The following is a 27,773-nucleotide window of genomic DNA, read 5'->3' on the forward strand; positions in this document are numbered from 1 at the left end:
CAGCCCGCCGTGCCCCGGCGCTCGCAGGCGGTGGCGCTGCCGCCGCTCCAGCCGCTCTCCCGCCCGGCCCGGCCCGGCCCTCCCCCGGCTCGGGCGAGGAAATGACCTAAGAGGAAACCTGGGCCGTGCCGGGAGGGCGCGGGGCTCGGGACGGGCCGGCGATGTCCCGGCGGCCGGAGGACACAGCGGGGGCGGCCAGCAGGTCGGTGGGGCTGCGCCCGGCTCCCCCTGCCCTGCCCGGGGCAGCGCGGGGACTGCTTTCCTTGGGATCCGCCTCTTCCTCCGTCCGGTGGCCCTAGGGCTTGTGCCAGCCGCGGGGCTGCAGCGAGGGAGGCAGCGGCGAGGGTTCCTGCGGGCTCCGGTGCTCCAGCTGCCCCGGGCAAGAGACATCTCGGCGCTGGGGGTTCCACTGGAGGCTCGGCGGGGATGGGATGGGGGTTCCAGGGGCTGGTAGAGCCCCCGGGGCAGACGCCGTGGCGTGGCGGAGCAGACTCTCTGCTCTTCTTCTCCTTGTAGTGGGCAGGACTTGTCCAACCCACACTGCCAGGTGTGACCCCGTGGGTCACAGGTGCCCTGGCAGCTGAGCTGGTGGGTGACCGGCAGATTGAGGGTGCTGACCCCAACCGTGCCAGCCCCGGGATAGCTCGTCTAGCAGGGGCCAGTGCCAGAGGAGCAGTCGGTGCCACAGGTGTCCCATGTCACCCAGTGCCACCAGCCCTTCCGATAAGGTGATGCCGGCAGCAGGGTCTCTAGTGCAGGCGAGACTTGTCTGGCTCGGTGTTCACACGCTGTGGTTTGCTCTGGGCAGGGTTATTTGGCACAGCACTTCAAAGCAGCTGTGGCCATGGCAGGAGCCGTGGAGCGGGAGCTCCGGGAGCGGCGGCGGCTCAGACGCTGCCAGACGGGCTCGGGCGCTCCCCGCCGCGCTCCGTGAGGCGCTGTGCTCTCACCGGGCTCCTGCTGCCGGGAGATGCTGCCGGTGGGACACGGGACTGCTGCTGACCCCGGGCTGCTCCACTGGCACTGCAGCATGGCAGGAGCTCAGATGCACAGAGAGGAGAGGTCGGCTAGGAAGGTGTTTGCTAACCAGGCATGGCACGGAGGGGCACCCAGCTGCTTATGAATCCACCTGGGAAAGAAACCTCTGTGCCAGTCTCAGGGTAGGTGAGAGCTTTGGCTGCGAGAGCAGCGTCGGCAGGTGGTCACTCCCACAGGGCTGCCCTCTGCTCTGAGTTACTGCTGTGCTGTATGTGAGGGGAATGCCCACGGTACCTGCCCCATGCCCCTAAACTCTCTTGGGCTTTGATCTGAGTAGGGACCTGTTTGCAGAGAGGGGTGAGTAATGGCCGAGGAATTTCGACGAGCTGGCAAAACTCATTTGGCCGATTGCCTTCTCCTGTTTGTGCTGTAGATCTGGCCAGCCCTGCATTTCTATCCAGCAGATCCTCTGTGATTCAAAGCAAGCTCTTCCTCTCTGTGCCGTGCGTACCCTCTTGCTGTCTTCGCTGTATCATGAAGCAGAAGAAAATCAATCTAGAGACTAGTTAGGAGCACTGCTGGTGCTGCAGCAGTGCTTGACTGCAGAGGGATGAGAGAGATGGGAGCTGTTGTTGGGGATTTGGCTGCTGAGTTGCTGTGTCATGCTGGGAGCTGAGGGAGCCTGGCTCTGGTGCAGGAGAGGTGCTCTGATGAGTGTGTGTTGGATGCTTTTGTACTGGCTTTGGTGTTTAAAAGGCCCAAGGGAGCAGTGTATGCCTTCCTGTGACACAGCCACATCTATTTTAGGTCTGCTTTGCCTATAATATGTTTCTCTTATCAGAAAAATATAAAGGCTCTGAAGATAAAGTTCTATCATCAGCTGGTAGGAGACAAGAATTTAAAAGATGTGGGAATGAGGATTTGCATACATCTAGGGGTGGAGTTGCTGCCCTAATAAAAGAGGAGTTTCCTTGGGGTGGGGAGCTGTCGGGAAAGAGCCTGTGCTTCAACATTACCTGGCATGTGCCAAATGGGTGAAGGTTTGCTTCTGTCCAAGTAAGCTCTGTGCTCCTTCCCCAGGGATTGCCACTAGCTCATCCACTGCCCTGACTGTTGCCCTTGGAGGAAACCAGCAATGGGGGAAACGGGCAAAGAAGAGTACAAAATACAGTCCTTCGACTCTGAGACTCAGAAGCTGCTGAAAACAGCCCTCAAAGGTCAGCAAGTTTTTATGAACTCCTCTGCCACACACGGTTTCTGCACCATTTGACTTGTACTGGGCCCTGCACAGGCCTTGGTTGCTTTCCCAGTGCCTTAAAGAATCAGGGGCCAAAGAGGGCTGGGTCCTGACAGTCTTCCTCTTCTCTGCAGACCCCAGTAATGTGGATCTGGAGAAAGTGGCCAATATTATAGTGGACCAGTCCCTCAAAGACTCAGTGTTCAGCAAGGAGGCTGGGCGCATCTGCTACACCATCATCCAGGTGAGAGGTTGTGTCTGGACAGTGAAACACCTGGGCTGTTGTGTGGCTTGTTCCTGGGCTGGGGCAGGAAGGGCTTTGCTCTGCCCCCTTGCCCATCTCTCCTCTCCTGCCACTTGCCCCATGCAGTGGCAGCATCCAGAAGAGCATCAGGACAGCACAGACAGCAAGTTGCAGCTTTTCTGCCTCTGGGAATCACAGGAGGGTAATCTGTGTGGTGCTGCATCCCCCTGCCCCTCTGGACCCATTTCATCCCTCCATCCTGTCCTGTTTTTGTGGGTTTACAGGCAGAGAGCAAACAAGTTGGCCAGAGCATCTTCCGGAGGAGCCTGTTGAACCGGCTGCAGCAGGAGTACAAGGACAGGGAGGAGCTGCGCACCCGCTCCCTCCAGGCCTGGATCTGCTACGTCACCTTCATCTGCAACATCTTTGACTACCTGAGGGTGAGGAGCTGCAGCAGCTGTCCTGGGCATCCCAGGACACCAGAGCAAGGGTGTTGGGTGGGTGTTGTACAGAGCCCCAGAGCCATGGGGGCCAGAGCTGGTTCTTAGCCCAAGGACGCTGACAAGGCTGGTGCTACCTACGAGCTTGAAGAGGCAGAGCAAGTCTTCAGGAACAGTCACAAAGTCTCAGCTTCTTCATTTTGTACCTGGTGCTTGAAATGCCCTGATTTGCCTGTTCCCAGATGTCCTAGATTGGACTGGTTTAGTTGCTATGGGGTTTGCTGATGGAGTTTGGCTTCAGGCCTTTGTGCAGTGTATGAACTTTGAATTCCTGCTTGGAGTAGATGTAAAAATGATTCAAGAGTAGAACTGCAGGTAGGAAATACACTATTGGAACAAGTGTATTTCCCATGACTACCTTACATTTAAAAATAGATATTTTTTACCTCATTTGTTCAGCTCTTCTGGTTCCTGAAGACTGAAATGTCTGATCTCTGATGTAAATCCCTCTAACACAGCACAACTAAATGCAGCTCCCTTCTTTGGAGTGCAGCAAGAGAATAACTATTTAAAATGGCAGAGTCCCTTCTGGCCCCAGGCTGACTCTGCTCTCCTTGCAGGTGAACAACATGCCCATGATGGCTCTGGTGAACCCTGTGTACGACTGCCTGTTCCGGCTGGCACAGCCCGACAGCCTGCAGAAGGAAGAGGAGGTGAGTGCAGGGAAGAGCTGCTGATGTGCCTGCTGTCCTGCCCAGGACCTGTAAAAAGCACAGCCTGGGGGGTGCAGAGGAGCCTCCATTGCTTTGTGCTCAGCCATCTGCTCTTCCTTCTGAAGGTGGACTGCTTGGTCCTGCAGCTCCACCGCATCGGGGAGCAGCTGGAGAAGATGAATTCCCAGCGGATGGATGAGCTCTTCTCCCTCCTCCGAGATGGTTTCCTTCTGCAGGAGGGGCTCAGCTCCCTGTCCCAGCTGCTGCTGCTGGAGATCATCGAGTTCCGGGCTGCTGAGTGGAAGATGACGGATGCTGCCCAGAAATATTATTACAGTGAAGTGACAGATTGACCTCCCATGGCAGAGGAGTCCCCAGCACCTTCACCAGCAAGCTTTGTACCAAGTTGGAATTTTTCACACTAATTTTCTAGCACTTCCTGTAAATAGGATTTATATTGGCTAGAGTCTCTCTGCACCTACTGTGATATGCAGCTGGTGCTGGTCTGACTTTGGAGGTTCCAGAGTGGTGGGGAAGGGCACACTTGACCCAGCAAATTCTCCCACTGATTTTGTCTCAATATTGGGCTGCTGCCAGCAAAGGGCTCGGGAGGCTTCTAGCTCACACCAGCATTTTCTATGAGTGTTAAGGAAAGCACAGTTTAGGCTGAGAACATTTTGCTTCACCCCAAAGCCAGCAGAGCTGTGGGAGGCAGCAGGGAAATCTCCCAGCTCAGGTTGTACCTGTTTCTCTGGGACAGGTCACAGAACACACCATGGCCTCACAAACAGCTCAACCAAGTGCTTTTTTTCCCAGACTGCTTCCAGCATGCTGGCTGCACCTGCATGCACACAGCCTCTCCCACAGCCAGGAATACCTGTCACGGGGAGTCTGCAACAGGAGAGGTCCCTGAGCACATGTAGAACGGGTTTTATAGGTTTTCTACAATAACTGTCACTTTTTTTAGAATTTTGCAAGTTTCAGCTATGGTATATTTCTTATAAGAACAGGAGAGGAAGAAAGGAAACAAAATAGTCTATTGAAGGATTTTTTCCTAATAAAAGTTTTCCACTAACATGTGCCCTGCTTTCTCCCTGCACAGCTGCTGAGTGCTGAGCAAGACTGAAGGGTTGCTCCTGACTGAAGCCCTAAGGCTGTGATAACTCAGTGTCTGCTGCAGTCTAGGGCCTCAGGGCTTTACACAAACAGGGTAGTTGGAGCAACAGAGACAAAGGTCTGGAATCAGGGAAACCTTTCTCATAAAATTTGTTTTATTTTGTCAACATTCCCATCAAATCTGTGCAGACCATATTGCTGATGACCAAAGCTAAAAAAATCAAAAACGGCCTTTTATTGTCTGTTGTACCAATCCCTGTGGAAAAGAATCCAGCTCTGCTCTTAGCTATGCAGCCAAAAACACTGCTGATTTGAGGAGCAGAGAGACTTTCAGATCCCTAGGAAACAGGTAAGTGAAAGATGGTTTTGTTTAGCGTTGCTGAAAGAAAAACATCTAAGGCTTGTCTTCACAGGGAAGTGATTATGAAATAACTGGAGCAACCCTGCTGAGGCTGGTAAATCAGATTCCCCCTTCCCCCATCCAAACAAGCTCAAAGAAAAACAACCTTGTGGGGATGTGTGAGCTTTCCCTGGGTTAGACCAGAAGCTGCCTGCAGGGGATATCCCACCCTTCCCAGTCCAGGCTGGCAGCCCCGGGGCTCTGCTCTCCAGGCAGTGTGTCCCACGCAGGGTCCCTACCACCAGCGGAAGTGGGCGTACGCCCGGTTGGCCTCTGCCATCTTGTGCAGGACGTGCTTCCTCTTGATGACAGGCCCCTCGTTGTTGAAGGCCAGGAGCAGTTCCTGGGAGAGCTTTTCTGGCATCATTGTCCGGCGGTGCTTGTTGTCCCTGCACTCTGTGATCAACCACTTCATGGCCAGGAAACGCTTCCGATTGTCCGTCAGCGGGACGGGCACCTGGGCAGGGTTAAACCATGGCAGCCATCAGAACCTGCTCCTCCCCAGCAGCCACACAGCACCAGCTGGCACCTGCACTGTTCACTGTGCTGCTCTCTGCAGCCAGACCCACTCCTGGCAGCTGAGCCCTGCCAGATCTGCTCTGTCCATAGGAACTGGCACTGCTACCCAAATGGAAATTCTGGCCTGTTTGGGAGGTGGGTCCAGGCTGGTTTGAGTTAGCAGAGATGGGAGATGATCACCCCCTCTCTGCACTCAACAGAGAAAAGTCACAGAATCAGAGCATGGTTTGGATTGGAAGGGACCTTAATCTCATTCCAAATGCCTCCACATCTCACCTCTCCTTCAGACCCCAAGGTTTGCAGAGCCTGTACTCAGAGACAGATGTGTTTTCAATATCCCACTGGATTTAGGTGACCCATTTTGCCCTGCTGACCTGCCCCAGAGGTTTGGGACCTCTCCCCAAGCAATATGGTGCAGTGGAAAGGATGGGACTGGTAGTCCAAGGACTACCAATTCTTTTGCTGCTGACCTCTGTCTCTTTGGAAAACACTTGCTGTGTTTGTCTCCTCACATCTAGTCAGAGAACCAGAGACTGCTGCTCATTAATGGCTGGACTTGATTAATTGTAGAAGTCTTTTCTGACTTTAGTGATTCTGTGACAGGGGAAGCACAATACTCAGAGGTGAGGTTCCTGATTTTGGTCAGCTTCTAGGTGCTGTTTTATTCCAGATTGCAAAGTGGCTCTCTCTGGAGAGAGAGGATCTTGAGCTGATGGGGTGAAAACCAGTTCATTTGCCTCCCTAGCTAATTATCTGCCAACCACATGTTCTCCCAGCCCCCCTTTCACCTGGTAGGTTTTGCCTCCTTTGGTGATGTTGCTAAGCCCGATGATGGGCTGGCAGTTCTTGAGAGCCTGGTGGAAAATTACGTAGGGATTGCATTCAATTGTCTCCTTCTCATTTTCTGGAGCTTTGTGGTACTTCTCCAGCTGCTTCCTTTTAATGTTCTCCAGAGTCTTGGAAGAAAGGCAAGAAAGGAGACATGTAGAGCAGATGGATTCTCCCACTCCATGAGGTTACATTACTTTTACACCCCATTTTCATCTGAGCAACTGGTCTTCCAGTCTCAGAGGAAAAAACGACCCAATGGAATTCTTTAACTCAAGTTTTACTTCATCCTCTTCCAGCTCTTTAGTCTCTTTTATCAGTCATTGCACTTTGGGTGAGAGGGATGAGCAGCACAAATGTGGGCCAGAAGCCAGGGAAGGGCAGAGACAAAGTGGAGTCAGGAATAGGGATCTGTGCACTGAGCATCCTCCCCTGCAAAACCTGGACTCCAGAGCCCCTGTGCTTTTCTGTAACAAGGAATCAGCAGTTAGTTGGGAACATTTGGGCAAAATGTGTTCCCATTTCAAGGGATTTCAAGTGTGGAACAGACCAGATGGGATCACCAGTTAATACCAGTTGCTGTTGGTCAGAGCAGGCTCAAAGCTGTGTTATGTAGGTGACACATCTGTGGGACTTCAAGGGTAAGTTATGCAGAAGGTAAAGTATGACAGCTGCAAAGACAACATTTAGAGAAAATTATGTTTTTTAAGGGTATTCCCTGTGTTTATGCAGTACAAAAGGACACTGAAGGATGGAAAGAGAGGGGTCTCCATGAAGCTGCTGTCAGCTGCTGGTCTGTGAGCTAATGAGGCTGGGGCACTGCACATTTTATCAAACAAATTATGGTTTGGAATCATGCTGCAAGCAACATGTGGCAGGAGCACAGAGATGGACCACCCAAGTTCTGCTAATTCCCAATTTCAGCAGGTTTAACATCCCAGCCTTCCATTTTGTTTAGTTTTAACATAAAAGTGAGAAGAAATCTGAGTTCTTACCTGAGACATGAGGCTTCTGGCTAGCACTTTATTTCCACTTTTCATCATCATATTGGTGAATTTACTGTAAAAAGGTCAGATAGGATATTATATGAATTCTGATTTTATCACCCACTGCCCCTGACCCCCATTCCTTTGTGTTGCTCCCATGGTTAAGTGTGGGTGCTGCTGTAATTATCTCTAATCACTCCAGGACAATGGACACGATGATGGGAAAAGATTAACACAGAATATAGGGATTGTGCTGGAACAACAATGTGCAGCCAGCAGATGAAGGTAGAGGAGGGCAGCACAGCTCCCAGGCATTTTTGGAGAGGAGGAGCTGCTTCTTTCTCTGACCTGATCATAGGGTCGCTGAACACGGAACTGGACAGAGTGGGAGGAGCAGCTTTGATTGGTCGAACAGCCTTAAGCTCCATTAATTCCCTTTCCTCCTCAGTCAGCTCCTCTAAAGGTTTCTGATACGATTCCTTTTTCACTTCTGGCTCCAGGTAGCTGGGGTTGTAGCGGCTCCATCTCACCGGCATTATCCTGCAAGGAGCAAGAGAAGCGGGGCTGGAACCCAGCGCACGTGCTGTGTCGCGACAGGGATGCGATGTGAACAGAAGGACATGCTAGATGTGAGAGGCCCCGCGTGTGAGCGGGCGAGCCGCTCAGTGAGGGATTCTGTCCCGTTCGTCGCTGCTCCTGTGGCCAGGCACGGGCAGCGGCTGTGCAGGGGGCGGTGGAGTCACCACCCCGGAGCAGTTCAAGAGTCTGCACCTGGGTGATGAGGTTTAGGGATCAGAGCGGCAGTGTAGCGTGCACGCTCGGACTGAATGAGCTGAAAGGTCTCTTCCAGCCCTGACAGTTCTGTGTGTGGATGAGCCCGGCAGGAACAGGCGGCCTGTCTGTCCGTGTGCCCCCGGTGCGGCGCACGCCCTCCCCGCACCCCTCGTGCGCTCCCGGCGAGCCCCCCCCGGGTTTCCCCCGCGCCTCCCGTGTTTCCCGGTGGGGAGAATCCCCCGGGGAGCCCCCCGGGCCCTCTCCCCGCTCACCGGGGCAGCCAGGCCCGCAGCCTCCGGCCCAGCCCCGCCGCGCTGGGCGCCGCCATCTTCCCTGCGCGCGCGGCCGCGCGGGGCGGGGCGGGGCCGGGCGGGGCGGGGCCAGCGCCCGTCCCGCCTCCCTCGCGCCGCTCTCGAGCGGGCGGGGCGGGGCCCCGGCTCGCTCCGGCAACATGGCGGAGGCTGAGGGGGAGAGCCTGGAGTCGTGGCTGAGTGAGTACCGCGGGCGTGGGGGCACCCCCCGGCCCCCTCCCACCTCCGGCCCCGGTGCCCCCCGACCCCTCAGCCCCTTCCCAGCGCCTCCCTGCGGCCTCCGCTCGCGCGCTCCCGCCACCCCCTCAGCCGGGCAGGAGACCAGGGGCCGTCCCGGGGGCCGGGGGGTGACAGCGCCTTAGGGATGGGTTGGCACATTCCCCGGGCACGGGGGAGTTTCAGCACCCGGGGCACGGGGTCTCAGCAGTGCCGTGCCGGGGAAGAGCCGGGGCCGCCGCCGCCGGCTCAGCTCCGTGAGGGGCGCGGCAGCGGCGGGGCCGGTACCGGCCTCGTGTGGGAGAGCTGGGCAACGGGCGGGTCTGCGGCTCGCCCTGCTCCGCACCTGCGGGGCTGCTGCTTTTCCTTGTCCGTGAAGGGACGCGGTTCGTGTCTGTCCCTCCCGTCTGTTCCCTTGCCGGGGTTGTGGCCCGCCTAGTGTACAGCCTGAGTGCTGTTCGTGAGGTTCAGAATTGTGGGGTTTCCCCGATGAATTGTGTTTACGTGTTACACAACTGTGATTTTCAAGTAGACAAATCCCGCTTTATGCCCGGCTGCAGTTTCAGGGTAGTTGTGGGCATCCATTCTGTACAGGCTGGAATATATCAAAACCCTTTGTCAGAATAAGGTGTCTTAAAGGTTAGAGGGAACAAACCCCTGTTTGTAGATGTGCAGCCCCTGCTGAGTTTCCCCTGCCTGTGTGTCTGTCCATGCTGCCCATGTCATTGGGCTCCAATGTACAGAACACAGGGATGTGATTCCTGAATGAACCAGTCATAACTGTAATTGGTTTTCTTATATTCCACACACAGGAGCTCTTGCTGCTGTCCCTGGGAGGCCATGCTGCACATCATAGCCTGTTGCCTAGATTTTCTTTTCTTTTATTTATTTATTTATTTATTTATAGTTATTTATTTGATTATGGCAGCAAGTGAAGTTCCAAGTAGTCAGGCTCTGGACAAACAGCAGAAGATGGTCATTACCCCAAATACCTCAGTGGAAAACCTGTTACCCTTAGAGTTATCCTTCCATAAATAAGACTAGATCATTCTCCTTCTTTCTTGATATTTTTACATAAAATTCAAACACCTGCATCTGTTATACGAGTTACTGGCTGAAAGATGTTTTCAGCTCTTCTCATTTTAGCTCAATCCCTTCTGACCCCTTAGCGTTTTTGCTCCTCCTCTGAACTCCTACAATTTGTCAATATCTTTTGTTGTAGCCAGTGAGACACAAGAAGGAACACCCACATCCCTTCCTTGCAATCTTTCTCTGAGGAGAGCTGACTCACCCAGTTCAGTTTGTGTGTGAAAATATCTCTAGTAGGAAGGATATTTTGGGTTGTATAGCCTGGAATGCTTCCTGACTGCTTGTTCTGCAGGGATATTTTTTAATTGAGGAAGTTAAGGGAGAGGTGATGTGTCCTTGGCCAAGGGGCTAAAGGGAAGAGTTGCAAAGGCCTTACTCACTGTGAGAAGCATTGCAGCGAGCCTGATTGCAGTGGGCACACATTTTTCAAGGCTTGAGTGCTACTCTCTGGTTTCGGAGGATGCTTTTGTGCCAGGTCACTGCTACAGTGATCGCTGCTGGTGTGGCTGGATCGCCCCTCCCATCGCAGGGAGCGCGGAGCCTTCCCTGTCCGGGAATTGCCGCCGGAGTGGTGAGGTCGGGCAGGCAGAGCTGCTGCAGCTCCCGCCTTTCATCTGCCCTCCCGAGGGCTTTTTTCTGTAATCATGACAAAGCCGTGGTTAATGCCAGCCTTGGGGGTGTGCCATGCTGTGCCCTTCCTGAGAGAACGGCTCAGCAGCACAGCCAACTTCCCAGCCACGGGAATATGAAGAATTTCTTAGTGAAAATGTTTTGTGGTTTGTTTGTTTTTTTTTCCCCCTGTGGTGGTGTGCAACCTTCTGCTGCCCTGCCTTTGGCATCAGGTGGAGTCACAGACCCATGAAGTAACATCATCCTCGTGTCCTGCTCTGCAGCAGGATCTGCGCCTCAGCCTGGGATGATCTGGCATCTGCATGTCCTGCCTCATTCCAGGCAGCTGTGATGAGAGAAGGTGATCCTTCCTGTCCCCTCCTGCCTGGCAGGCTCAGCTCCTGCTCTGAGCTGAAACAGAAGGAGGTTAGGAGATATTGTCAGTTGTACAAACACTACTGGAGCTGCTTTTTCTGCTGCATCCAAAAGGAAGCTTCTTGTACCCCACTCATGTCAGGCTAAGGCAGTATTCCACTGTGGAACAGATGCAAATGGATAAAATACAGTTGTCTTAATTTCCTTTTTCCTTGGTTAGTCTGGCTCAGCATTCATTTCTGCCCAGGACTGCAGAGTCTGACTGTTAGGCTGGTCATGCCTGGGCTGGGAATCAGAGGCTAAGCCTGGCCTGGGGAAACTCTTTGTTGGGGTGGTTTTTGGCTCATTTCAGTAGAGAAGTGAACCCAGGAGAACAGGAGCCTTCATTCCCAGCCAGTTAATGGTCTATGGTTCTCTTCATTCCAGCTGCTCTGTGGTTCTCTGTATTCCAGCATCATTTATCTCCAGAGAATACAAACACCTTTGTTTCATATCTAATTATTAATCTGAATATTGCCTCATTAGCATTTCAGTCTGGCAGAGCACCTGAGGGCTGAGTGGCTCTGATACTCAGGGTGGGTGTGATGCAGCTTTGTTTGTCCTGAGCATATTAAAAAAAAGCTGAAAACTGAGGCAAAAGTGGTGGCAGGACTGAGGTAGTGCCAAGAATTCAGTCCCCAGTTTGCTAGTTTAGATTCATGTGGTTGCCAGTGTGAAATGGGATTTTCAGGAGGGGACCAGGTGGACAAGTGTCTCTGGAAGCAAATAACTGGTACCAAATGGGCCTTGGTTGGCAGTTTCAACAGAAAAGCCAAGGACTTGATATTCCAGAGCAACTTTTCATCCTGGAGTGAGTCCTTTCACATAAGGGTTGAAGCATATTTATAAAGCAGCACAGAAGAGCTCCTTGCCCACATTTTAAGCATTCTTTATAAAAATAGAGAGGATTTGAAGTCACAACGTGACAGACATGACACAGCTTCCTGTAGGGCTGGAGAGGTGAAGTGAGGTGATTCTACTTCTCTGGGATGCTGAGTTCATGTGGCAGTGCTGAGACTGGGAACAGCTATCCATACACCCTGTTGTGTCATGCAAACACATCAATCTCCAGAGCCAGGGCAGGACTTGTGATCAGGCTCATTAATTTTTATGAACCAAGATTTCATATGGAGGTTTTATGCATGTTGGAAATAAGGAGTTTCTTCATGTGGAACAGCACTTCCCTTTGGCAATCACTCTCTCCTTCTGAAACTTTGCTATCTTCATGTCAGAGCTTTTGCAGAAAAATCTTAGATATCTGAGAACATGAAATAATCCAGTGTCATTGCAAAAAGTTTTTGGAGATATTTGGAGCATAAAAGCTTTGAACATGGAAATCTTGGTTACATTTTCCTGTTTGTACCACATAATTTTCCTAATTTCAGGATGTGCAGCCAACAGAGTCCAGTTGATTGTGTGTCCTTACCTTTTGTGCTCCTCCTGAATTTATTAAGTGAATTCCCTTAATTCCAGCCAGGAACTGAGTGTTTTTCTTCTGGGTCTGCCGAGCACAAGAGGTGCTTTGGAGCCCCAAACTACCACAGTGCTGTTTGACCTGAATGAAGAGGCCTTGGATTGTTGTAAGTCCATGGTTTCATGAGGCTTCCAAGGTATTCATCTGTTGGAAATGTGGTGATAAGATTTAGGTGCCAGGAACAACTGTTCCAAAAAGTTGTTTGGCTCTGCAGAAGTTGGCTTTTAAACTGAGCTTCCCCTGAATCTCTTGAGTTTGAAACCAGCCTGTAGCTCAGTGAGTTCTACAGGATGTTACCTTGCAGTTATTCCTCCCTGGCTGCTGTCTTCTGCTTATCTAGGTCCCATGAAGGTCAGCAGGGGGCACAGACATTGACATGTGGAATATTTTACCATGCAATCCACAGAAAAATTTACTTGCTTTACAAGTATCATTCAGTGAGGAGGAAAACCTGAGCAAACCTTGCAGGATGGGCACAGGAGGTGCACTGGGAAAGGGAGGGTTTGGAGTAGATGCCTGACAGCTGTTCAGCTGTCTCTGGAAAGTTAAAGGATATGTTTTAATGATGATAAAATATGGCACTTGGTAATGCAGCATGTGTTGGTTTTGTTATGCTTCCCTCTGAGATGAAAGTACAGGGATGTGTGCTAAGCTTTTCCTACCCTTCATCCCCTGCTCTGTACTATCTGACTAAGCAATATTTAATTTCCATTATATTAAAATTTTTAGGAATGTTTCTTAAATGCCAACTCTTAGATATATAGGGACAAGTACAGTGCATTGTTTCTTCCCTTACAAGTAAGAAAAACCATAATATCTGGTCATCTTGGCTGGAGAATTAGGTTAAAGCAGGAATCTGGTCTGTCCATTGTGCATCAGGGTTAAGTAAAATCCATGGAGAAGATGCATTCACAACCAGAGAGATGCTGAAGCCTCACTACTCTGCAATCAGTACAGTCAGATCCTGCTGCTTAAGGGAGGATCCTTCAGGAGACTGAAATAGCCCTGTCAGTAAAGCATTGATCACTTGGCTTCAGCATGTAGGATTTGAGTTCCTGATCAGCTGCAGGCTGTAGTGTTTATTACTTGCAAGAACTCAATATATAATAATAAATTTCAGTTCAAAAATCCCAGGAGAGATGCTAAGGCATCAATCAAATCAGCTGGCACTCCAAAAGCAAGTGCTCATGCTAAATGAGTGATATTAAACATCTGATGTTCCAGCTCTTGCTTCTGCAAAATTCCTAGGGAATGCAACAATGATTTCATATGTAGAAAGTGTGAGGGTTTAACCTTTAAAGATTTTAATGTTAGAACCAAATAGAAAGAGACAGCATTTAAGGCAGAGGAAACTGTGAGCTGAAATATTTTATCCTGTGCTCTCATTTAGGATATGGGAATAGCCTGTCTCTAAATACTTGAGATTTGGCACCTGTTTCCTTTGGAAAGCAATGGGTCTTACTGGATGTTTGCATGTCTCAGCTTGGACACACCCTTTTCCCTGAACAGATATACCACATGTGAACTTCTTTCTCCTATTTTAGAGCTGGCAATGGATGTCTGATGCTTTTCTCTAGGAAATGTATGACCTTTTATACTGTTTCTTCTCTTGATTGGTAATATGTTTTCTTTCCCTTGCCAAAGATAAAGCCACCAACCCATCCAACAGGCAAGAAGACTGGGAATATATCATTGGATTTTGTGACCAGATCAACAAGGAACTTGAAGGGTGGGTGTCCCAAACTACTTTAGACTTAACAAATTACATTCACAGTTTAAAGTGTGAAATTCTATTGTCAAACATTTATATTTTCTTTTATATATACTGATATCACAAGGAAGAGCTGGTTACAAAATAGAGAAAATGCTGCCTCTCCTGTGAAAGGCAGTGTGGCTAATCCAGACTGAGCACTGGGAAACTGGGAATTCTGAATCTGCTTCTAATTTCAAATTCTGCAGCTCCAGGGTTCTCATCTGTCCAAAATTATTCCATTTGCCAGTCTGTAAAATGGGGTTATCCCTGATAGTGCTGGTAGAGCTTCACATCTTTAAAATCTTTACTTGCAAACAGCAGAATTTACTTGTTTAAACAGCAGAATTTGTGAAAGTGTGAAAATCCTCTGTGATGTTTACCTGCTCTGTTCCAGGCCACAGATAGCTGTGAGACTCCTGGCTCATAAAATCCAGTCACCACAGGAATGGGAGGCAGTCCAAGCCCTGACAGTAGGTAGTCCTTACCCCTCCTCTTAGATCCAGGCATGCATCCTATTGCTGCATCACCTGGGTGCAGTAGAGCACACCCAGGGTGTGTCCATGGGGTCATCTGGGGGTGAGTGTCCTCATCCCTGGGAGGAAGTGGGAGGGAGCACATTTCCATCCCTAAAGTGTCTGGAAACAACTCTGAGTTAATTTGAGCTGCTTTCCTTTGTTCTCTTCAGGCAAGATTTGTGTTTGTTCTTGAGGCCAAGTACTGAGATAACACAGATACACCTGGCTGAGGCTGGGGCATCCCTAAAGATGGGAGATTGATGCATGGAGCAGGAATATTTGTCTCACTGACAGGAGCCTTTCACCTCTCCTCTAAGCAGAACACACACTTATATTGTAGGGTTTTGGTGTTGCTTTCAGCCCCTGTTTCTGTTCCTTGAATGCAGGTACTGGAAGCTTGTATGAAGAATTGTGGGAGAAGATTTCATAATGAAGTTGGGAAGTTTCGCTTTTTAAACGAGTTAATAAAAGTTGTGTCTCCAAAGGTTAGACCCTGAGTCTTTCAGCTGCAGCTGCTTTTTGTTTGACCCCTGTAAGCTACAGGCAGTATCCAAAATATTTGCAGTGTTCTGTTTGGCTGATTGCACTTATTAGTCTATATTCAAGAGCATTTGTTAGCTAAGCTCTTGTTGTTTGGGGGTTTTTTTATGCCTTACTAAATTTTTCAGGAAGCTGTACTAATTTGCCATCACTATGCAGTTTCTTGGTTGTTTTAATCCTTCAGGTGCCTTAAGAGCTTCTAGAATTTGGGCTCTGTTGTTTTAAAAAGCAAAATTCCAGTGATGGTGAAAGAGAAATGTGATGCAGAGGTTAAAACAAGAGGGTTGACAACACACCATGGAGTTCTAGTCCTCATTCTGCTTACTGGTTGTGTAAAGAGTGCCAGACTAAGTCCCTCAACATTCATGATGAGTTTAATGTGCTGAAAATCTTCCCTATGGTGTGATTGATGCAGCAATGCATTCCCAGATTCTCTCCCATAAGACAGAGGAGGGGGTGGTTCTCTGTATTACTGTAATTTTTAAAATAGCAAAATCCTGGAGCCAGCAGAATAGCTGCTTTTTCTTTTGCTGAAGATAATCACAAAACTTCTCTTCACTGTTATTTCAAATCTATTAAAGGAGATTTTTTTTTCCTCCTAATGAGATGTACCTTAGATCATCTTGGAACTTAGATCATACACCTTTGAATGTATTTCACTGAGCTTCCACAGAGCTTTATTTTTAAAAAGAAATTAAGAACATGAAGAATTTGGATCTTTTTTCCCACACTTAGTACCTGGGAGACCGAGTCTCAGAGAAAGTGAAGTCCAAAGTCATTGAATTGCTGTATAGCTGGACTGTGGCATTGCCAGAGGAATCCAAAATCAAGGATGCCTACTATATGCTGAAGAGACAAGGTAGGGAGTCAACTGCTCACTCATGCATTCTCTCCAGCCTGGGCTTTGAGCAAGAGTGTCACAAAATATACAGCTTCTAATTAAATGGGGTCAAAGCAAGCTCTGAGGGGAGATAGAACAAGAGAGAAATTCTCTGGAAAGCTTTTCATTATGTATAAATGCCTTGGGCAGGGTTGGTTTTGCTCTGGTAATTAAATTAGTGAAATACCTTGCAAATACTTTTGTTTTGGTTTGAAGGGCCCTTTTTAAGTTGTTTTTTTTTTTGGTGGAAGTAGTTATTAGATTATTTGAACAAGTCCAATTTATAGCAAAATAAGAGCTTCCAAGTAGCTTTTTGTGTTCTTTTAACTAAATGGCTTTGCAGCTGTTCCTTTAGTTCAGCTGACACACATTTCTTGTGTAGGCACAATAAAAAAATGCAGTAGCTTCACAAGAAAAATAGATTCCATGAAAGCTCTGGAAATAATCGTGTCCTATTAGGACACACAGACTGCAAGTCATAACTGTCCCTTGCAGCATTGGATGCAGTGGATGGATAAACTAAAAGCTGAATGGGGCTGAAAGAGGTTCTTCCCCTTCAGAGGGAGAGTTTTAGCTGATGTTGTGGGGTTGGGAGAACATCCAGGTAGAAGTCAGCTCAGGGATTTGGATGTATTGTTCTCTGGAAGAGCGTGGCAGTGTCAGGGGCAGCTGTGTGTTGGCTTTGGCAGCAGCCTGGCAGTACCTGTGTGCCCTGCCTGGTGTGTGTGTGTGCTGACCCATGGGGTTCCCTCTCTGCTTTCAGGGATTGTCATGTTTGACCCTGTGATTCCTGCAGACAGAACACTGATCCCTTCCCCACCACCTCGTCCCAAGAACCCAGTGTTTGATGATGAGGAGAAATCCAAGGTACAGTGAAGACTTGTGTCAAAATCATGAATGAAAAATGATTACTCAGTGCACATTTAGAATAAGGAAGCAAAGTATAATAATGTGGCTTTTATTTGGGATGGGGGGGTGGATAGTCTGTACTTTAGCAGGGTTCACCTGCTTAACCCAAAGTTCCAGTTAAGACCTTGTCTGTGTTACCATAATGGGGTTGCTGCTGTTAAAGTGCCATCTGCATTCTCTGGGTAGCAGAGAATGTTTCACACACAGGAGGAAAAATAATGTATGGGAGTAATAACTATCTAGTTTCAAAAGTCTGTGAAATTTCACAGAATATGTCCTGTGTAAAAGGAGGAATGCAGCAACTCACACAGATAATAAACTGCAGATGACTTCTGCTGAAGTCCCTGTAACTATGGAAGCTGTGTAAGCTTTGTAATACTGGGCTTTTCCCTTTTCCCCTGAATTGGTCATATAGATTCCTTTCCCCTTGCACAAAGGTCTTTATTTTTTTACTGACTATCATCTTGTCTTTCAGCTTCTAGCCAAGCTGCTGAAAAGCAAAAACCCAGATGATTTACAAGAGGCCAACAAACTTATAAAATCTATGGTAAAAGAGGTAAGAAATTCCTGTAGTGTTCAGCAGTCTGCCTTGCAGGTTTTAAGCAATTTGACTTCAAATGGTGGAGAGCTTAGGATTTAGTCTTTAGCTTGTACCTAGGAGATGTTTGTGTCACAGAAATGTCTACAGTTGGTGCCTCTGGTGGGGGATGGAGCAGGAATTGAATGTCCCTTGTTCTAAATAACCACATTCCCATCATTCAAAGTGGGATTTCACATCAAGGTTTGGTGGGAGCATTGTGGTACCACTCCTGGATGCTAAGGACTGAGTCACTGGACTGGGTCTTCTCACAAAAAAGTTCATGGAAATGCCTTCCTATTTGTAGAGCTGTGCTGCCATCCACCCATGGCCCATTCCAAACTGTGGAGTCCAGGAGATTACTCACTGGGATTCTGGCAAATAAAAGGATACCTTCTGGGCTTTAGTGGTTGTTTGGTTACCAAGATATTTCATTCAAGCTCCTCTTGTCCCCAGGGCAGGCTCTCCTATGTCTTCAGTTGGAATCTCCAATCAGAGATGGGTGAACATTTTCCACCAGTGTGTGCTTGTTGTTCCTTGTAAATGTTTTGCTTCAAACACATCTCATTTGTTAGATGGCATCAAGTGAACAAAAAAAATCTTCTGAAAAGGTCAGAAAGGAACTTCTGAAAACTTTTTTAGTGGTGTAATTAGACATTGAAGTCTATTTAATGAGACTTATTGGAAATGTGGAGTTGCCTGTAATTTCAGAACAATGGTAAAAAGACAATAAAATAAACAAAGCTTCACATGAACAAAGAAGGGTTTTGTTTGCTTTTTTCTAGCTTAACTTTGAGTAGTCATTACTTGACACATTTGCAGATACCTGTGGTTGTGTTACTGTGAACTTTTAGAAGGAAACTCACCCTTTCTGTCTGTGCTTTTCACCCTGAAGGATGAGGCTCGGATCCAGAAGGTGACAAAGCGCATGCACACGCTGGAGGAGGTGAACAACAATGTGAAGCTGCTGAATGAGATGCTGGTTCATTACAGCAAAGAGGACTCATCAGAGGCTGACAGGGAGCTCATGAAGGTGGGTCTGAGCTGATCCTTCTTCCCAGCAGTCCTGAAGTCAGTCCTTTCTTACAGACTTGAGAATTATAAACACTGCAGTAAAATGGAGAGCAGTGATGAGAAACAGGAGTTGTTTATTGCTGCAAACAGCAGGCAAGAAAATATCCATGTGTTTAGTGCCTTTCACCAAAATGGTGGGGGGAGTAGCTCAGTTTCATGTATACTTGAAGTGAGGTACAGCTGTTTTTCAAAGGTGCAGCGTGGCAGAACCAAGAAACTGCAGTTTGTAATTCTGGATCCTGTAAGGACACATGGATTGCAGGTCATTGTAGATTACTGCTGTCCCTTGCAGCTCTGTGGATGAATAAACTAAAGGCTGACTGGGGCAGAAAATTGTCCCTCACCTTCAGAGGAAGAGTTTTAGCTTGTGTTACTAGGTTAGGAGAACATCAGCAAAGTCAAAATTGCAACAACCACCAGGGATGACTTGGTAGGCCCAGAGCCTTTAAGAATTGCACATTATTTTAATAAAAAAATGAAACCCACTTATTTTTAATGACAGCATCTTTAAACAGCAGTAAGATGCTTAAGAAACTTGTTTGTTTCTGTGAACCATTTTGTTATTGCCACCTTTCTGCTGTGTGGTTGCAGCACCATTGAAGCCTAACTGCTGAAGCATGACTCTGCTCTTCCTCAAGCTTTTAGGGACTACTATATGAGGAAGGAACATCTCTTTTGGACTAGAACTTGGCTATAAGTGCTGATGTGAGGGAGGACTGAGAGATGTGTTGGGAATGCAGGTTGTGTTAGCCCAGGCTCATGTAATGCTGCTCAGCATTGTGAACTGGGCACAGAGGGCCCTTCTGGCTGTGCAGTCACACTGGCACAGTGAGCACAGTGACACTGGGCTGTTCTGGGGGTCGTTCTGTGCTGACTGGTGCTGCTGGCAGTGGCTCCTGGCTGGTGAAACCCTTTGTCCTAATCTGTCTTCCAGGAGCTCTATGAAAGGTGTGAAACCAAAAGACGGACACTGTTCAAGCTGGCCAGTGAGACAGAGGACAATGACAGCAGTTTGGGTAAACTGAGCTACACTTGTCCTTTTAAAATTGCTTTTGTGCTCCTTGCCTTTGTGAGGGTTCAGCTGTAAAGTCCTCTCCTCACTGTGGGTTCCTGTTGCTCTGTTAAAGGACAGTCCTTCCCTCTTTGTGCTTATCATTTCTGTTCAGGCAAGGACTGGACAGTAAAGTTGGTGGTTCAGGAGGATGGGAGCACTAATGGGGGACAGCTGCTGCTTTGGGAGGGGAAGGGAGTTGCTGTGGGGAACAACCTTGGGCTGATTTTTTTTTGTTACTGCAACGTGTATGGGTCTAGAAAAGGTCAGGTATTGCTTTTGGAAATGTGGCACGGGCAGAGTGATGGAGCTCATAGCCAAATATTCATGATTTTTCTTGCTGATTATTTAGCTGACAACTGAGCACTCTCAGCATTAGTGGGAACAAAGTGACAAAGCCTTGGAGGTCGTTTTTGTCTCTCTTGTAGGGGACATTCTGCAGGCCAGTGACAATTTATCACGTGTGATAAATTCCTATAAAAAAATAATAGAAGGGCAAGTGATCAATGGTGAAGTGGATCTCCCTGTAGTGGAAGGTGAGTTCCTGGGAAGCTAATTATATAATTTTTGACTCCTGTAATTCTAAGTCTTTTGAACAATGTTTCCTGTTTTGTTAAAGTAGCATTTGATAGTTCTTGTGGCTATCAGTTTGTGAGTCAGAGGGTAGCAAGAAGGCTGTGGATAAACAATTCTGGACAGGAGCAGCAGTGCTGCAGCTTTGCATTCTCCATTGCTCAATCCATATTGTTGAAAACTTTGATGACATCAAAGGTTTAATGACTGCATGTGAGCAGTTTGTGTGGCTGGAAGTTCTCATATATTTTCCTCCCCACATTTTTCCTGTTTCTTAATGCTAATGTGTAAGAAAAAGATGATTTTATCAAAAACACAAGACCTGAAGAGTAGGAGCTGGACCAGGGGTCCTTTTCCTGGTTTTCCACTTGTGAATTCAGGCCAGTTGCCCACTGCACACTTCACCACTGAATGCTCTGGATGGGAGTGTGATGGAATTACCCTTTCAGATTCAAACATTTTTGCTGCTGCCTGGCAGCCTCTTCCTGAGACAAGACTGTTCTAAATATGAGAATTGAGGTATGAATTTCCATCAGATCTCCAGCTCTCTGGTATCCTCTGTTTATTATAATGCTGTAGGATCTCCCAAAGCCTCATCTGATTTCAAAAGATTTTGAAGAGATTGTGAATTGTGAAGCACTGAGGAGGAAGCAGTGGCTGCAGCAGATTTTCATGTGGAAATTCTTTAAGTATCTGTGTTGATTTACATAGTCCAGACAGCAGATATCCTTTATATGTTACAAAGAGGCATAAACCATGCTCAGATGAGGATCTAAACCACCTCTCTGCTAATTTCTTCTGCACACTCAGTTTGCTCTGAGCCTTTTGCCTTTTTTCCTAGTAATGCTCTTCTCTTGTCTGCTGCAGGGAGTAACTCCACCAGTAATCTCAACACCCTCATTGACCTTGCTGGACTGGATGTCAGCAGCACCCCACCACCTGTGATGGCAGCCAGCAGCCTGGCAGCAGCCCCCAGCACAGCCCCTGGCCCAGCTGAGATCCCCATCCTCCCTCCTCCTCCCCAGACATTGGCGCCGCTGCGCAGCAGCTCCTCCAGCCAGGTGGAAACAGCACCCACCCAGCAGGGCAGCACAACCAACTCCCTGTCCTTGCTGGATGAGGAGCTCCTGTGCTTGGGTAAGGTGCTGAGGGGCCTGCAAAAGGGCTACTTCTGTGTTCTCCATGTTCCTGGATTGCAGGGAACACTCCCTTGCATCATTCTGCATGTTAGATCTGGTCAGTGAGTCAGCATTAATATCTGTTTTCAGAGCTGGCTGCAAGAAAGTAACTGTTCAGTGCAGCTGTAATCTGATCTCTGGGGCTGATGGGGCATATCGTGTGTACAAACTGAAGTTTGGGACAGATGAAGGCCTGATTGTGGGGTTGTGCTGAAGAGAAGGTGCCCCAGAGAGGCTGTGCAGAGGAGCCTGCAGGATGCCTGTCTGTGGAGCCCAGATGTGAACAGCAGAAGGCAGTGATAATCAGGGTGGGTTAGAAGAGTTGTGTGCAGGGTGTGGCTGTTGGCTGCTGGTGCTGTCAGTCTCTTCCTCATCATAAACTTGCAGTCCATCTCAGTGTTTCATCAGGTTCTTGGGCTCTGAAAGAGCTGAATCAGATTTTAGTGGTACTGAAACAGCAGCCAAGTTCTTCTCCTGTTGTTTTTCCCTCCAGGCCTTAATGACCCAGCCCCTGCAGCAGGGAAGGAGACCTCTGAAAACAACCAGTGGAGCATGTTTGAGGTACAAAGGAGGAGTCTCGGGGAAGGGGAGGGAGGGAGAGAGATTGTCATTGTGGGAGGTCTCAGGACACAATGTCACCTCGGAGAATCGTGTGCTCAAACAGGCAAAGGCACTGAGCCCTAAAATCTGAGACAGCTGTCTTTAAACAGAGTAGGTGTCCCTGGACCTGGCTTTCTCAGTGTCCCATCTGTCCACATGATGTTAGTCCTTGCTTTGCTTAAATTTCAGATCAGATGTAGCTCTGGCTTAGGCTGCAGAGTTTGCTGTCAGCCAGCACCTGTTTTTGTGGTAAACCTCTGTCCTGTGTAACAGACCAGTGCCATCTGTGCATCAGGGCCAGCAGTGAGTTAGAGCATCTGCCTGTCCTCTCTTTCAGAATGAGCAGTTGGACCTGGATTTCTTTAATCCGAAGATGGTGACTGTTGCTTGCAACCCTGCAGGGAACCCTCTTCTCCATCACACATCACAGACCACGTGTGGGACATCAGCCACGCTGCCTGCTGCTTTCCCAGCCTCCCAGACTGCTGCCAGCATCCCAGCACCAAACTCAGCACCATTTGTATTTCCTGCTGTACCAGCTGCCCCTGCAGGGCCTCCTAAGACTATTCCAGCTTCTTCTGGATACTTCAGCTCATCTGTGGGGAGCAACATGTCACACAAGATGGATGCATTGGGACAACTCCTTGAAGAAGCCAAAGGGTAACCAAAAGTCCTGACTTTGCTTTGGCTCTGCAGTTAGAAAGCCAAGCTCATGCAGTGCCAGGTTCTGAGGGTGACTTTCAGCTCTGGTTTGGTAGAAATGTAGAATTGGTATTTTTCTTCTCAGAGGTTTCAGTTTACAAACTAATACCTCTGGGAGAGAAAGGCAGGCAGAGCACACAGATGTCCTGTTGCCTGATCTAAAGTTGTGGTGTGAAGGGGAACATGGTGTTGGGGTACAGAAGCCTTGTTTCCTTCCTGACTTAGAGAAGTGACCCCACCCAACCACCACCTTGTAGTTCTCCTCATGGCAGACCATGCAGAGTCACAGACTCCAGTCTGACTCCAGGCTGCTGTTTTGTCTTTGTGATGTGCTGGTTTCTCCAGGTATTGGTGAAATTCCTGCTTCACTTCCAGCTCCACTTACCACTTTTCTGTCTCTCTTGCAGGAGTGCCACCCAAGGCATGACTCCTTCAGTGTTCCCTGGGGTTACTTTGCCAAGCACTGTCACCCCTGCCCCATTAGCAGCACCTGCAGGGCTGCCAGCCACTACCTCTGGAGCCCCTCCAGCTCCCTTCCCAAGCAACTGCACTGCTGGATCAGGAAGTCCTCTCTTCCAGCCAGCATCATTCCAACAGCAAGGCAGTCCCATGAAAGCACCTGAAATTTCTTTGGCCAATGTCCACGTTCCCTTGGAATCCATTAAACCCAGTAAGTATTTCAGGTTTGTAAGGCTCCTTGGCAAAGTTTGTGGAATAGAGAGAAGGGATGAGCAGCTCCTACCAAACATCCCAATGCTGCCTGAGACCATGTGCTGCAGCATGACCTGGATCCTCTCCCTTCTCTCCCTGTGGCAGGCAGTGCCCTGCCCGTGACAGCCTACGACAAGAACGGCTTCCGCATCCTGCTGCACTTTGCCAGGGAGTGCCCGCCGGGCCGCTCGGACGTGCTGGTCGTGGTGGTGTCCATGCTGAACACGGCTCCTCTGCCCGTGAGGAACATCGTGCTGCAGGCAGCTGTGCCCAAGGTAGGGACAGCAGGGCAGAGACAGCATCCAGGGACTTGGCACAGCCTGCTCTGACCTGTCCACAGGCTGTGCTCTGCCCCTTTCCAGAGCACAAAGGTTCTTGTCAGAGGCAGAAAATGCTGAACAGGATAAGTCAAGTTCTGCCTGTTCATGTTGTGTTTTGCAAGCTGGGCTGGCTCTTGTTCCCTCATCCTCACTTGTGGGTTGATTCTCTTCCTGTTGTTCCCTCAGCCTGTGCATGCATCGTTTGTTGTTCCCAAGGCAGGAGATCATCCCTGAGGTTCTGCTCTCTATTTCTCTCGCAGTCCATGAAAGTGAAGCTGCAGCCACCCTCTGGCACTGAGCTGTCTCCATTCAATCCCATCCAGCCACCAGCTGCCATCACCCAAGTCATGCTTCTGGCAAATCCTTCAAAGGTGAGAGGGACAGTGGGATTTATCCTGCCCTCTTCAGACACATTTGATATCAGCTGAACTCTGTGGAGGGGTGGGACCAAACATTTGAGCAGCTACAGCTGTTTGTTCCTGAAAGTTTGGACTTGATTATCTTGGAGGTCTTTTCCAACCTTAATTATCTGTGATTCTAATGTGCCCTCCAGAAGTGGTTACTATGGAATGTTGGTGTTTCAGTTCAGGCTTAGAGGAGGCTCTTCCCAACAGTCTTTGGCAGGGAGAGGTATGAGAAGGGACAGTACACTTCTTCCAGCAAAAGGGCAAGGATCATGTCAGGCTCAGCTTTAAGGGGTGGCAGAGCTGTATCAGGAGTTTGACTGTCCTGTGCACTGAACGTGCCTGGCTTGGCTGATAATTAGATCAATGCTAAATTAACTGCTGCTATAACAGTACTTTTGATGAACCAACAGACAAATGTCAGATCATGTCTGTTCCATCATTGTTTGGGGAAGTACCTGTGACCAGGGACACAACCAGGATGACACTTTCCTTTCTGCTGATGATACTGGGAGCATCTGAGAAGCTGTTTTTCCTTGCTGTAGTCACTCGTTCAGTCAGCCAGCTTTGAAAGCCCAAAGCTGAAGGACTTTCTAATTGTTTGACAAATTTAGATGTTTATACTTGAGATTTACAACAAAAGTGCACTTCAAGTATCAGCTGAAAGCTCTGTGATAAAAGGATGAATGTCAGAGGGGTTTAGTGGATGTTTAAAGAACTTTGTGGGAAGGTGCTCTCATTGAAGGACTGCTTCCATGCTTACTGTATTGCAAGGCATTTTTCAGAGCAGGAACTTTTTACCTTCCTCCACATGATGAGGAATTTAATTTTTGGAACTTTTCCAGCAGCAGGCTTTAGGCTCTGGAGAGCAGTTGGCCATGTCTGTGCAGTCTGTGCTCACAGGTCATTTATGCTTTTCTCGTTCTGCTCCATGCTAAGCTGTAAAAGTTTTTTTGTATAAGAAGTGTAAGGTGAATAAGTCAGGTTTGTAAATAGCTGAACTCAATGAACTTAATCTGAGCTCTCCTGCTCTGTACAACAGAAGTCTTGTGCTCTCTGTAGAGCTGTAACAGTGAAGTGTTTTGTTCATGGCTGTTGAGCTGGGACTGTTGTCACATTGCTTTTGGGTTTTGTCTTTCCTGCAGGAGAAGGTGAGGCTGAGGTACAGACTGACCTTCACCCTGGGAGATCAGCCCAGCACAGAAGTGGGCGAAGTGGATCAGTTTCCCCCAGTAGAGCAGTGGGGGAATCTATGACCTTAGGACACTGCCAGAGACTCTGACAGGACCAGGGCAGGATCCCACAGGACTGGAATGGATGTGCCGTGGGGAGGGACACACATGCTATCCACTGGTGATGTTCAGCTTTGTTTACATGTCCTGACCACTCTGCTTGTAGCTTTAGTCCAGAATGTTGTGCCCCACATTTGAAGGGGCCCTGGAACACTTATGCCAAGCATGAACTGAAAGGCAGCCAGTGACAGGCAGTGCTGGCTGCTCTTACCTTGACCTTTGGGTGAATCTGGTTCTATCTTCCACTCTATTAAACTTGAAGTTATTGTATTTTGAGGGAAGACCTGTCAGCAGAAGGGGTTTAATTGGCTTTTCCTGCACTGCTGTCCAGAGATCCCGACAGGCTGTGGGGTGATGATGCCGCGAGCTCAGCGCAGAGCCCTCCCTGGGACTGGGACTCCTTGTGCCACATGGGCCGTGAGCATGCTCAGCAATAATGCTGCTCCATGAGGGAATGCTTCCTTTTTTACACTGAAATAGCACTTAGCTCCCTTCCCCCTCTCTGCTTCATTCCCAAGGGCCCGTGTAAGCAGCCCCTCGCTCCATGTGTGCCATACTGCTGTATCTTTACTTGTTATATTTATTTTACATTGCTGGCTGCCACCCTGGGGCATCCATTTAGGGCAGCTGGGGCTGAGTTTTGTCTGCAAATGGTTACACTGTTTTTTGGTTTTTTTCCTTCGTTGCATTCCATAGTGTGAGGAAAAGATGAAATGCATAGTGAGGAGGAAAGAGGGCAGGAGGGTATTGGTCAGTATTAGAGGACAGCACCTGGAGCACAGAGCTGTCTTTACAATCACTAGTCAAGGCCAGTGACTGAATCCAGGGATAAGGAGAGATGCCTCTCATGTCCCCTCATGCAGGCAGTGTTACTGGTATAGTCAAATACTGTTATATTGCTGAGTACAATGACCTACAAGATGTAAATAATAGAGCTGTAGGCTATTACAACAGAACAAACAGGCAGAGAAAGGAAGAGGCTCTCCCAGGCTGTGATGGGGCATGTGCTGAGTTAATGTCCCATTTTCTTTGTTCCCTGTATTAAGTGGCAAAGTGCAATTGTCCCCACAAAGGGGGAAGCAGTTTTGCTGGATGTCAGTGTTAACAGAAGAGCTGATCCCTTAGCTACAACCTCCCAGAAATAAGGTTTAAATCACCAAAACTTGGTTCCAGCAGCTCCTTCCTTCTCAGTTTCCAGTCTCAAGCAGTGCCTCAGTGAGCTCTGAGACAGACTGTTGTAAATTAATGGGACATTTTAGCACCCACTGACACAAGCACAGAGAGATGCTTGCTCAGTCCTTGGACACTCAGCTCTGCATTTCCAGCAGGGCTGTCAAGCAACAGCTCTTCTCAAACGTGGAGTGGGAGCAGCACAGAGAAAAGCAGTACACAGAGGCTTCTGCCTCATGTAGGAAAACTCCACAGGAGAACATGATGCTGGAATTAATGGTGGCTGTAAAACCATCACTGCAAACACAGCTTGCAGTTACTCACAGTTGAATTTTCTTTACTGTGCTGCAGAGTAAAAATCCCTAGAGATGAAAAACAGGGGATTCACAAGCCAGAGGCCCTCATCAGAGGCACCAGGCAGCTGCAAGAGCCCCTGAAGGTGGAATTCAAGATTTTCCTGTGGAGAGCTCAGCTTTGTCAGCTCCCTGATGTAGAAGGCAGGGGAGAGGGATGGGTTGTTTGGATCCTAAAGAAAACCGTTTTAAATTGATGGACTGGGAGACAAGGGACAAGGAGAGAATTCTTTCTGCCTCATACATGTTCTTGCCAGCACTTTAGACACAGTAGGCATGGGGGCAGTGCCTGGGTGGTGTCCTGAGGAACAGGATCACCACTTCCCTGTGACAGAAGGCAGGACAGCAGAGGTGCTTTCTGTGAACAGCAGCAGCCACCTGGACATGCACCACGGTCCTGCTGCTTTGGAAATTAAACTATGAATGTTCCTTGTCTGTAGGGTGGGGTTCCTGCTTCATCCCCAGCAATCCTACCTGTACATACATCTTCAGTGCATTTGTGCTGCTGCATGTTGAATAAATCATTTTCCCTATCTGGCTCTGTGCTGGCCCTTTCTTGTGATGGTTCTGCAGTCAAACTATCAACTCAAGACCTTCCTAAGCAAAAATAGAGAGGATGCTGTTTCCAAAAGCCTACTGGTTTATTTCAGTTCTGGGTGTTAGAGGCAAAGAGAACATAAAATCCAAGGAAAAGCTGTAGTGAGGCTCACTTCAGCAGGAGAGGGCTGCCAGGCCAAGCTGGAACAAGCAGCTGTAACATTTTGATGCAGCTCCTTCATAAAAGGTAAAAAAAAGCCTATGTAAAGTTGTTCTTGGAAAACAA

At 48.6% G+C, this 27,773-nt stretch overlaps 3 protein-coding genes across 4 annotated transcripts; 2 read left to right on the forward strand and 1 right to left on the reverse strand.

The window, feature by feature from the left end:
- The first annotated feature begins 55 nt into the window (after positions 1-55).
- MIF4GD (MIF4G domain containing) lies at positions 56-4,687 on the forward strand. The gene is made up of 6 exons (XM_079323469.1): positions 56-202; positions 2,059-2,195; positions 2,350-2,459; positions 2,744-2,899; positions 3,520-3,612; positions 3,738-4,687. The coding sequence occupies exons 2-6, from the start codon at positions 2,114-2,116 to the stop codon at positions 3,963-3,965; spliced, it is 669 nt and encodes a 222-aa protein (XP_079179595.1). The 5' UTR covers positions 56-202; positions 2,059-2,113; the 3' UTR covers positions 3,966-4,687.
- Positions 4,688-4,948: 261 nt separating this feature from the next.
- Positions 4,949-8,630, reverse strand: MRPS7 (mitochondrial ribosomal protein S7). The gene is made up of 5 exons (XM_079323468.1): positions 8,508-8,630; positions 7,810-8,001; positions 7,471-7,534; positions 6,436-6,603; positions 4,949-5,585 (listed from the first exon to the last, which is right to left on the reverse strand). The coding sequence occupies exons 1-5, from the start codon at positions 8,561-8,563 to the stop codon at positions 5,364-5,366; spliced, it is 702 nt and encodes a 233-aa protein (XP_079179594.1). The 5' UTR covers positions 8,564-8,630; the 3' UTR covers positions 4,949-5,363.
- Positions 8,627-27,483, forward strand: GGA3 (golgi associated, gamma adaptin ear containing, ARF binding protein 3). 2 transcript variants are annotated; one of them, XM_079323419.1, is made up of 17 exons: positions 8,627-8,726; positions 13,993-14,077; positions 14,496-14,571; positions 15,003-15,101; positions 15,892-16,015; positions 16,800-16,903; positions 17,421-17,501; positions 18,418-18,555; positions 19,531-19,612; positions 20,076-20,183; positions 21,088-21,357; positions 21,892-21,959; positions 22,336-22,658; positions 23,108-23,370; positions 23,517-23,686; positions 23,992-24,102; positions 25,281-27,483. In XM_079323419.1, the coding sequence occupies exons 1-17, from the start codon at positions 8,687-8,689 to the stop codon at positions 25,389-25,391; spliced, it is 2,253 nt and encodes a 750-aa protein (XP_079179545.1). In that variant the 5' UTR covers positions 8,627-8,686; the 3' UTR covers positions 25,392-27,483. The 2 variants fall into 2 exon arrangements, with proteins under 2 accessions (XP_079179545.1, XP_079179546.1); XM_079323420.1 differs by lacking the exon at positions 8,627-8,726 and having other exon boundaries at positions 14,012-14,077; positions 14,496-14,575.
- The last annotated feature ends 290 nt before the right edge of the window (positions 27,484-27,773 follow it).

This window comes from Erithacus rubecula (assembly GCF_903797595.1).
Source record: "Erithacus rubecula genome assembly, chromosome: 20".
Classification (NCBI taxonomy): Eukaryota; Metazoa; Chordata; class Aves; order Passeriformes; family Muscicapidae; genus Erithacus; species Erithacus rubecula.

Excerpts from the sequence above, each read along its gene's own strand:
- GGA3 (XM_079323419.1), top strand. The coding sequence starts at position 8,687 with ATGGCGGAGGCTGAGGGGGAGAGCCTGGAGTCGTGGCTGA. Across the intron at positions 20,184-21,087 it reads GGATCTCCCTGTAGTGGAAG|GGAGTAACTCCACCAGTAAT; the intron begins GTGAGTTCCTGG and ends TGTCTGCTGCAG. Across the intron at positions 23,371-23,516 it reads CTTGGAATCCATTAAACCCA|GCAGTGCCCTGCCCGTGACA; the intron begins GTAAGTATTTCA and ends TCCCTGTGGCAG.
- MIF4GD (XM_079323469.1), top strand. The coding sequence starts at position 2,114 with ATGGGGGAAACGGGCAAAGAAGAGTACAAAATACAGTCCTTCGACTCT. Across the intron at positions 2,900-3,519 it reads ACATCTTTGACTACCTGAGG|GTGAACAACATGCCCATGAT; the intron begins GTGAGGAGCTGC and ends CTCTCCTTGCAG. Across the intron at positions 3,613-3,737 it reads GCCTGCAGAAGGAAGAGGAG|GTGGACTGCTTGGTCCTGCA; the intron begins GTGAGTGCAGGG and ends TTCCTTCTGAAG.
- MRPS7 (XM_079323468.1), bottom strand. The coding sequence starts at position 8,563 with ATGGCGGCGCCCAGCGCGGCGGGGCTGGGCCGGAGGCTGCGGGCCTGG. Across the intron at positions 8,002-8,507 it reads CTGCGGGCCTGGCTGCCCCG|GATAATGCCGGTGAGATGGA; the intron begins GTGAGCGGGGAG and ends TGCTCCTTGCAG. Across the intron at positions 5,586-6,435 it reads AAGGAGGCAAAACCTACCAG|GTGCCCGTCCCGCTGACGGA; the intron begins GTGAAAGGGGGG and ends AACCCTGCCCAG.